At 35.8% G+C, this 10,956-nt stretch overlaps 1 protein-coding gene and 1 long non-coding RNA gene across 2 annotated transcripts; one reads left to right on the forward strand and one right to left on the reverse strand.

The window, feature by feature from the left end:
- Positions 1-1,249: 1,249 nt before the first annotated feature.
- LOC107572774 (protein reprimo-like) lies at positions 1,250-2,579 on the forward strand. The gene has a single exon (XM_016259212.1). The coding sequence runs from the start codon at positions 1,740-1,742 to the stop codon at positions 2,052-2,054; it is 315 nt and encodes a 104-aa protein (XP_016114698.1). The 5' UTR covers positions 1,250-1,739; the 3' UTR covers positions 2,055-2,579.
- A 6,881-nt stretch (positions 2,580-9,460) lies between these two features.
- LOC107572775 (uncharacterized) lies at positions 9,461-10,808 on the reverse strand. The gene is made up of 4 exons (XR_001607397.1): positions 10,727-10,808; positions 10,466-10,529; positions 10,153-10,223; positions 9,461-9,757 (listed from the first exon to the last, which is right to left on the reverse strand). It is a non-coding gene; the product is annotated as an uncharacterized lncRNA (long non-coding RNA).
- Positions 10,809-10,956: the final 148 nt, after the last annotated feature.

Genomic DNA, 10,956 nt, shown 5'->3' on the forward strand with positions numbered 1-10,956 from the left:
ACAGGCTGTGATGAACTTCAGAAGTGTGATAATGTGTTCATGTTTACAATTCTTTGTCATTTTATGTTTTTCATCAAGAATGCAGAGCAAAAAGTGTGCACTTGAAAATCACATTTGCGCATACATTTGTGTTTGGCATTAAAAAAACGTTATGCAATTGAGGATGTAAAAAAGCAATATAACATTTAAAAAACTGAATTGGGAATATGTTTTTTATGTGTAATGGTACAAAACCCCCGCCAGCTATACACTGGTAAAGCAGGGTAATACTGCCACCTAGCGTTCCGAGGTAGAGCTACACCAAGTTATTCGAATCACTACATAAATTTGCGGGGTGTTTCTTTCCACTATTGGCCATTTTGGCTATTTATAAAGATATATGTGGGGATTTATAAATTAAGCTTCCCTTAAAACTCACTTTTTACGCTCATTCGTAATTGACTTACGAAATAAGTTATAACGAAATCGTAAATAACTTAATCTGTTATTACAATTTTCGACAGCATATTTTGCAGCTTTGCAACTGAAACTCTAAACCGAATCCAGAGAAGTCATTTTTACCACATCTCAAAACACTATGATGGAAACTATGGTGGTGGAAATGATATTTTAGTCGTTTTTGGAACAAAGTGGCCGACCCACTTCCCTTGCTAAAGCAAATTTCATAGCTAGCATTTTATTATGCATCCTAAACACGCTTAAAAAACAATATTTCACACTTCTAAACTTGATTTGAAAAGAAAATATATATATATATGTTTTGTTTAAGTGACATTTACCTTGATTTATCTTGAATTTACTTCACATTTGAACTCCGGGACGCTCAACTCAGACATACACGGTTTCTCCTTGGTAACGAAGTAGCCTACTACACTAACTTTTAAAAAAGAAAAAAAGGAAGAAAGCCCTTCGTGCTTACTGAATTTAGTTTGAAAAAGCTGTCAAAACAGGTACATAGGCTACTTTTAAGACATCCCCTCCCTCAAACGCCCCTTGGTCACCGAGTTCAGAAGAAAGTGTGTGCGTCGCCTCGCAGCGCCTATTAGCGCGCGCTCCAAGCAAGGCACACTCCAATAACGGAGTGCGTTCTTCCAGACATCACTGAGACTGCTGCAGAGATGCTTGGATGATGTACTCCATCATATATAACACATAAACCAGACTATATGCTATATATATATATATATGTTTTGTTTAAGTGATATTTACCTTGATTTATCTTGAATTTACTTCACATTTGAACTCCGGGACGCTCAACTCAGACATACACGGTTTCTCCTTGGTAACGAAGTAGCCTACTACACTAACTTTTAAAAAAGAAAAAAAGGAAGAAAGCCCTTCGTGCTTACTGAATTTAGTTTGAAAAAGCTGTCAAAACAGGTACATAGGCTACTTTTAAGACATCCCCTCCCTCAAACGCCCCTTGGTCACCGAGTTCAGAAGAAAGTGTGTGCGTCGCCTCGCAGCGCCTATTAGCGCGCGCTCCAAGCAAGGCACACTCCAATAACGGAGTGCGTTCTTCCAGACATCACTGAGACTGCTGCAGAGATGCTTGGATGATGTACTCCATCATATATAACACATAAACCAGACTATATGCCACAAACCGACGCTTCGACGACTGTTTTTTGACACATAAACTATATCCATGGAAACGCACAAGTGACCTTGGCAAACCCAGGACCCTTTGGAAGTTTTAAAACATCAATACGCGTTAAACACGCCACAGAAAACTCGACATGAATGTTTCACACGGACTACTGAACCGGACGATCTCTACAGCGAAGCAGCCTTTGGAAAGCGTTCAAGGATGCTGCAGTAACTTCTCGGTGATCACGAGCGACGGGTTCGGTTCACCGGTTCAGGACGAGCGCGATCAGTTCATCATGCGTTTGGTGCAGATCGCGGTTCTCTGTGTGCTGTCACTGACGGTCATTTTCGGCATATTTTTCCTCGGGTGCAATCTACTCATCAAGTCCGAGAGTATGATAAATCTGCTGGTGGAGGACAGAAGACCTTCCAAAGATGCGGATATTATTATGATTGCGGCATGAGTGGTGCCATAAACCTGACACGAACTGGCAATCTGTCATGAACGACACCTGTTGGTATGATTCTCATGCCAGTGATGAACTAAATGTATTTATATATATTTCATCTGGGACCAGAACCTGTTAATGTCGCAATGGAGACTGAACAATGCATTCAACTTTTTTTAAAACCCAGAAATGTGTGGTGATGAGTATTTGTCTACATCTTTCAAAACACATCTTCATGAAGACACCTGAAACAACAAGAGCAGAGAAAGATAACCGGACAAATGCATTAATCCAGGACAGATCATTTGAAATTAAGAATTTGTCATTTGTTTTGTATTTATATTGGCTGAATTGATTCATGTGACTCGTTGAAATGATTCAAGAATTTCTTCATGTGTTAAAGAAAGTTTGTGTTAACTTGCATGCAAAATGGATTAAAAGGATATAGAGAACTCTAAAAACACTGTTCCATTTTAGTTCCGACCTAGACGACATTTTAGAGTTTTTCAAAGGTTCAAAACAATACAATCCAGTTAACTAACAGGCAATTATAACTGGATCTGTCCATCAGATTAGATGATTAACTAGCATCCATCACATTTCACATTCTTAATAAATACATAAATTATTGTGCTCTGATATATCAATCACAAAAATCAGATGCATGACTACTCAACCTCTGCAGGTCAGTTGCAAAGGTCCAGTGTCTTCAAGTAGAGGAAAAGTTCTACAAAAAAAATGTTATTAAAAGAAAGAAAAGGACAACAAATAAATTTAATTTCCATTTATCACATGACCTTTTTCACATGGAAGCACATTAGTTCATCTTTTCCTTCTTAGGTGTCTTAGCTGCATTACACTCGCAGTGCAGATCACTTACAGCTAAACTTTGGTGGACTATTAAATATCTCCACAAATATACAATTATTAAACTATACTTTTCATATTTGGTAGAAATTAATCAAACGTTTTAATTCTGTTAACAGCTCATGTCCTTGGAAGCTTAAGACAGATGGTTGATGTTAACATTTTAAACTGCAACAATATGTTTTTCCACCAACAAGCAGCTGAAAAGCTTAGAATGACTCAAAATATGTCCGCTTTTTAATTTGACATTCTGCTGACTCACCAGCTGCCTTTCCACATGAGCTTTAGCCTGAGGAGAATATAACAAGTGGCGCATTTTATTTTAAGACAGTATATTTGAACCACAAATATTGTGGTGAATGAACTGTATAATTATGACTAGCATGGCAAACTATAACATTATGTAACTTAACCTGCAGCCCTTAGTTTCTTAATTCCATTTTAATTCCAACAAACTATTATGCAAAAGATTGGATTTAATTTTATTTGCAACCAGCATCTCATGTCAGTGTTCATAAACCAAAACCTGAAGGTAACATTACAGAGATATTGCATAATTTTCTAAAATCAGTTGGATAATACCTTGTACATACACTGCTGTATACAAGAAAGACATCATAAGAACACGGTCAAAGCCATTCACTGTATAATACATGTGACTGCTGAAAACGTGCCAAAGACGTTACTACATTCAGTGCCTTAAAACAGATGGTGCTGAAATAAATGCAACGGAGAATAGGGAACCATAATCCAAATTAGAGATTAAGGCTGCATGCTATATCACTGACCCCAACCCTAGGACATTCAGCTCACCAGACCCCACCCACACACATTTAACCGCCCACTGCTGCTTTTTTTTTTTTAATCACAGTCCTTTTTATGATGCTTGTAATGCACTGCTTTACCATACATATGCTGGTTTCTTATACTATAAACAGCATAATTTTACATTTGTTCAGTTTTTGATTGATAAATAGGCTATGATAAGCCTCAGGTGGAATCCTTTTCTAAATAAATTCATATTTTATTCAGTAAAGATTAATCAAATGTGATTTTTTTGAACTTTCTGTCCATCAAAGAATCCTAAAATAAATAGACTCATGCACATAAAATATTAAGCAGCTCAAATGTTTTTAACATTGTAACACAATAAAAATTAAGTTTTTTGAGCACCAAATCAGTATATTAGTATGGTTTCTGAAGGATCATGTGACACTGAAGACTGGCGTAATGATGCTTTGCCATCACAGGAATAAATTACATTTTCAAATAATAAAAAAAAATTACTGCTTTTACTGTATCAGTGTTTAGTGTCATTGAGATACTAATATATATATTTTTTATATTTTCTGTTTGCATTTTAATTTGAGTCATTTTGTGTTTTATATATACAGGTGCATCTCAATAAATTAGAATGTCGTAGAAAAGTTCATTTATTTCAGTAATTCAACTCAAACGTGTGTTTATATAGTTTTTATTAATTTTTATTTCACTTTTAGTTTCTTGCAAGTTTTTTTTATGGTTTTACTTTACTATAATAGCCCTATACTGCATTTTGTTCAAATAAATGCAGTACATGTGAGTATAAAATTGCAGATTCTCTTTGGGCCGGTCTAGGATGAATATATATTATGGGTAGATATATTTAGGCATCTGTTTTTATTCATTTATTCATCTGGTGTTTAAATATTTTAAGTATTTCAGGAGATAAAAGAGATAAAAAAATTAAACTTTTTTCAGCCTGTGCAGTTAGACTCTGTCATCTATGCATATCTTATTTTCTCCCTCAGAATATCATGATGACGGAACTAAACAGAGAGAATCGTGCTATGGGTTCTCATGAATTTTCCCCAGAGAGCCACTGAATGATTGATGCCGTGATTGCTTTATATTTCTTCAGCCCTTCTTTAAAGATAGAGGGAGAGCGAGTGGTAGCATGGATGAAAGGAATGGAAGAAAAGGTCACTCCCGGTGGTAGTGGCTGTCAGACAGCGGTATGGTCCTGAGAAGTGACGTGGCATTACGAACTGACAGAGCTAGAGAAAGGCTATGGAACAGGGGAAATGTCAGAGTAAAAAGAGGGGGGGAAATGTGAAGCCTCTACAATACATGTTAGCACAAATGTGAACAGCATAAAAAAAGAGTCTAGGTGGGATGCAACCACCTTAACCTGTTATGCAACAAGCCATTGTGTAAAGGTCAAAGAGGCAGAAATAATTTCAGATTTTTATAGTGATTCTTCAGCAGGACTCTTTGCACACAGGAAGTCACTCTACAACCAGTCATTGATACTTGTACTGACAGAGAAACATAATTATAACGATGCCCTAAACTACTTTGAGGTGAATCCAAAACCATTCACCATCTATGAAATCTCTTCCTTTCAGATCATATCTGACAGCTTTAACTCCCACAAGTAATCAGTATTTTTATTCATCGTTGACAGATGTTATACAAAATCAAGGGTCTGCCGAAAAGCCACGAGGACACGGCCTAAAAAAAGATTCTCTGGAGACTAACTGCGTGATTCGCGGAGTAAAACTTGCTGCGTTTAATCACACCATCTCATAGCCTCAGTTACCCTCAACTGACACTCAAACATGCAATATACAAAAATCCTTCATTCAGTGGAAAGGTCTAGTTCTTTGGAGAGACTATGGCTTATTTAAATGTTTGCAAATGTGAAAGACTGAGTTTTGACAGTCACTCAGCTGTTAGCATTGGAAAATAACAACATATATAGGCTAAAGATCTTTAAATACACTTAAATTGAATGATGCTTAGTATGGTATTAGTCATACACCCACAGATGCTTTAATAACTGATATGAGGCACCATGATGTCCAGACTTTTCTCATCCTTTTTAAGTCCCCCTGCTAATTCAGTTGCTATTGTTCTCTATCCCTCTGAATGCCTATCTCTGTTTTGCCTGCACAAATGCAAATGCTCTAATGCACTCTCTGCCATCCCATGAGCCTCAGCCTTCAGCTCAGCGTTTGGGAGTAACAGCTGCAATACCTTTCCATCACAGTCAGGACAGAGCGACCCATCACTCCAGTGGTGTGTGAGGAACAGGAAGTGACAGACTGTTTTTTACCCCTTCCCTTCCTTTTTGTTCAGTCCAATGAGTCTAAATGTGATTGACAGCAAAAGGCATTTTAAGCCCTGCCACAGTACTGCAAAGCGAAAATGTTTGTACAGCGCACCAAATATTGCATAACTAGATTTCAATGAGAATTGACAGCTTGAGTCGCTGGCAGCATATTATTACACATTTTATTTTCTGATGAAAGGCTTGCTTTTGCATTGTAAATTATAAGATGACTTGTTCGTTTTCACTTCCAAAAACTACTACATTTAATTTCTTATAGTTTTTACCATATACGTATATAAGAGAAGTAGCAGATTTTTTAATCATAGCATTTTTTATAGTGTTTTGGAGTTAAAATCAATCACTATGTGTGTGTGTGGGGGAGGGGGTGCATTTGTTACTTTTTTGTAATTAAAACCTTTTTATCATCACATTAAAAATGAAAGTTATTTAAAAAAATGCATTTTTAATTTAGATAAAGTGCATTTACCTCTATATTTGGTGGAGGCCTAGGCTTTCTAGTCTACTTGTGATGGTGAAAATTAAGATGTTTTCAAAAGAAATTCTCACAAATTTACCTGTATTATCTTGTCTAGCTACAAGATGAACATTGAAACAATATTACAACTGTGAGTTTGCAGTGTGATGCAAGAGACATGCAAGTAGCCATGGTGTTAGTTACCGGGAAGGGCTAAACGTCATGATTGCCCAAATCACAATCAAGTATTTAAGAAATCTGTTATAAACGACAAGAAAAAAAGCTCAAAGTTCTCTGAGTCTTAAGGAATGGTGATGTAATCAAATTCATGCTGGTTGTCTACCCACTCACTCTGCATGACTGTGCTTCCCATGGGTTTCTGTCAGAAATGTCTTGCTGAACCTTTTCAAACATGCAGTCTCAAACTGCAGTGTGGTGAGTCCTGCTGAGCAGCTCTTTCACACAGTGCTTACGCAGATGGTGACCCAGAACCTCAACCTAAGCTCCGAGTCCTTCAATTATCGCATTGCATGCAAATAATACACCTTTATTAGGCATCCTTCTACCCATTTATTGTACCGTCTGGGCTTCAGGACCCCTCACAAACAGAGAGAGCACTATTTAAAGCAACTATTGAATGCTTTAAGTGCATGACATTGATTTAAGTGCGTCACTGCTCTGCATTAATTGAGAAAATCTTGTTAAAGTCAAGTCAAGATTTAATGCTGGCTCACCAATAAAGGAAGCAAAAAAATTATTCGAAAGAAAAGGGGAGAAATTTGATGTTGGACAAATTTACTGCAAATAGAACACTGAAGAACATAACTTTGATCTTCTTTAAAATTTTAGTCCATTTTGTCCAAAGATCTTTTTTCCCCTTTATAGTTTTGCTAGCCATACTGATAAACTTTTGACACTGAAGTATCAGCAGGAACTGAAGACAATGAAAACTTTAACCCAATATCACAAATGACTTGATTAGAACTAAAATCAGCAAAAGTGGGATGTTCATACTACCATTTTTGCAATATGTATATTGTGTACATATGTATGTACTGGTACGCATAAAATACACAACTTAAAATATGCCATACAACAGACCACACATGCAATGTGCTTTACAGTTTAGGGACCAATTCTTGCTATTTACTAGTTGCTTATTAGCATGCATATTACTAGCAAAATGGCTGTTTATTAGTACTTATAAAGCACATATTAATGTCTTATTCTGCATGACCATATTTTAGATCCCTTAATCCACCCCATACCTAAACTTAACAACTATATTATAAAAGCTTGAGATAATGAGAGGAATGCACTGTTCAAGAATTGTATTTTTGTTTTTTATCCAATGTATTATAAATTATATTTAAGTAGGTTAGTGATTTTAAAAAATTAAAATTATACCTTTATTCAGCAGAGATACATAGTTAATTAACAGTAAAGACATATGTTATGAACAAAAATTCATTAAGTTGTTCTTTTAAAAACTTTCTATTCAAATTCTGCAAAAAGTTTTAAATTAGGCAGCACAATTATTTTCAACACTGAAATTAAGTGTTACTTGAGCACAAAATACAATTATATTAGAACGATTATTATAATTAAAATATAAACTAATTAAATTTTAGATTTTAAATTGTAATAACATTTTAACATACTGCTGTTTTTACTGTATTAAAATAAATGCAACCTTGGTGAGCATAAGAGACCTCTTTCAAAAAACTATTAAATTTTACTGATCCCAAAGTTTTCAAAAGTAGTCTATTTTACATCATGAAACTTGGCCATTATTTCTTTCACCATTTTAATTAATCCTTTAGCCTTTTTACACTTATAATTAAACAAAGTAAAAAAAAAACAACACTTCTAGATTAAGTATAGGACAACATCTTGCAGGATAGTGCTTTAATTTCAACTATGCTATCATGTGAAAATCAAAGAATCACAAAACTCCAACAGCACTGCACTTAATTTGCTCACATGCTCAAAGTATGAATTTTAAAAATGAAAGCAAGCTTGTAAAGTGCTCCTCGGAGCAACAGTGCACTGAAGGAAGCCCTACACAGCGGTGTTTAACAGGCACACAGATACAGAGACACCAGAGGGGACGAGCAATCAGCCCTGCCTACGCAAAAACAAACACACACACACACACACAGAGAGAGACCCTGTCATTTGTGCAAATGTCTGTTGTCAGTGCAGCTAGCAGGGGAGAGCTGGTGTGGCCAGCTGTCTGTGCGGGTTAAACGAGACATGGAAGATGAGGAAGAGGGGGCAGACCTGTGGCCCTGCCATACTAACTCATGCTCCATTCATATTGACACATGGGTTACACTAGCCCATCGTCTCTGTGACTCAAAGCAGCCACTGTAATAGAAAAAAAAAAGGACAGAATGTTCACACACTAATTAAAAATGCTCAAAGCACACTGCGCGAGAACATAATTCTCTCATAACTTCAAAAAATAAATAAATGAATCTGTAATACAAGAATGAGGGTAAAGTAAAAATCACCAAAAACTTAGGTACAAATTAAAAATATATTTTTTCAAAGATGCAATAATGCAACAAGTCACAGCATTTATTGATCTGTTAACTTATAAACTCTATTGATAGTTGTTAGTGTACTGATATTAATTTAGAAAAAAATCCTGATTTTAAAAACAATTTTAGATCTTGCTCAATGTTTTAAAGGCTTTTTTTTTTTTTTGCACCATTAAAACAGCCATTTATTTATTTTAACGTAAGCTAATGAAGTCATTATTACCCAAACTGTTGTAACTACAAATATAAAGTAAAATTTCAGTTAAATATGAGTATTTATAGCTAAATGTATCGAACCCAAAATAAATATTTGAATTAATTTGTGCTCTGTTGCAGCATGGAACAAAACAAACAAACAAACAAAAAGCAATAGAGGTTTGCATTTAAAGAAATCTTTAATGAATCATACAAGTCAAGATTAAAGGTTACCACATCCACAAAATGCAAAGAAAGCTTAAAGCAAATAGTCCAGAAAGAATGGCACTGATGGTTTCTCCTTTGAAATATGACACTGTATTCTCTGGTTTAATAAGGAGCGTCTCTACACATGGACCATAGCCGGTTATAGACGGGATAATAACTTGTAGAAAATAGGAAAAGGGAAACTTCACAACACTTTAAAATTAAAAGCTTTAAAATATAAGTAGACTTTAAACAAGTTGGGCTAGAATTCACACAGGGCTCAAAGTATTAAATAAGTAATATTAGCCGGTGAAGTCCATCCAGAGGTGACATCCTTAGTAAAAAGAGGGAGGAAAGGTAGTCAGAATGACAATAATAGTGTTACATATACACAGCCAAGGGCAGGTAGCATAAACTGTTTGGACTAGTCTTAAGTTATGGGTCATCCATTTTTCCCCTTCAAAACAGTTACAAAAAAGCAGATTGGTCTATGTGAATCTGAAAAGACTGATTATTCCTTGTCTACTATTAGTTTGTGAAACTAGTTCTTAAAACACAGTCTTAACATAGTGGCTATGTTTATGCAACTGGCCCCTATCACAGGACTTGAATCAGCTAAGGGTGTTGCTGCCATCTACAGGAGCATTCGTAACACCCACAGACAGAACAGCAGACTTGTTTAAAAGCTAAAACCCCTGGGTAAAAAAGTAAAGTGTTAAGAGTGCTTACAGAGTTTCCATGGAAGAGTCCGTGGTGCCCGAAGTCCATCGGATAAACTGATGGTGGTAGATGGCTCTGGCCTAACAAAAACATGAGTGAAGATGTATATAAAGAAAAAAATCACTTCACTTCAGTCCTATTTTGTCAGAAAACAGGTATGCGGGTATAAATAAGAGTGCCCCTAGTGGTTAAACTTGGTTACTGGCAACCAACCCATTACAAGGTTATTTTACCCAAAAATGTAATGCTCAGAAACATTGCTTGTTTGCTTTACTGGGTCAGTTTTAATTTAAGGTCAAGGGAAAAGAACATGAGGACTCACTTGTTTTGGGCAAGCTGATTGTTGGATTTACCCCAGACAAACATAGCAGCATTATCATCAGTCTCTGCAATCACAGGCCCAAAAGAGGAAATCATCCAGAAAGTAGTGATTTATTCATTTAGGCCAAAATCAAAATACAGAATCCAGAAACTATGCATATTAAATAAGGCAAAGTGGCAATCCCATCGCAAACATACAGTAGAAGCGTAGTATACGAAAACCATTCAAAAAGGCATAGCATACATTCAACCGGTCACAGACCTGTTTCCCAGTCCTCATTGGAGGAAGGGTTTGTCCAGGTGTTAACAGGCACCTGGAACTTCTCCAGCAGCTCTACATTTCCTAAAAAAAATAATTAAAAAAAAGATATATATATATATATATATATATATATATATATATATATATATATACACACACACACAAAACTCCAACAGCACTGCACTTAATTTGCTCACATGCTCAAAGTATGAATTTTAAAAATGAAAGCA

The sequence above is a fragment of the Sinocyclocheilus grahami genome, unplaced genomic scaffold (genome assembly GCF_001515645.1).
Source record: "Sinocyclocheilus grahami isolate Dianchi unplaced genomic scaffold, SAMN03320097.WGS_v1.1 scaffold1812.1, whole genome shotgun sequence".
NCBI lineage: Eukaryota > Metazoa > Chordata > Actinopteri > Cypriniformes > Cyprinidae > Sinocyclocheilus > Sinocyclocheilus grahami.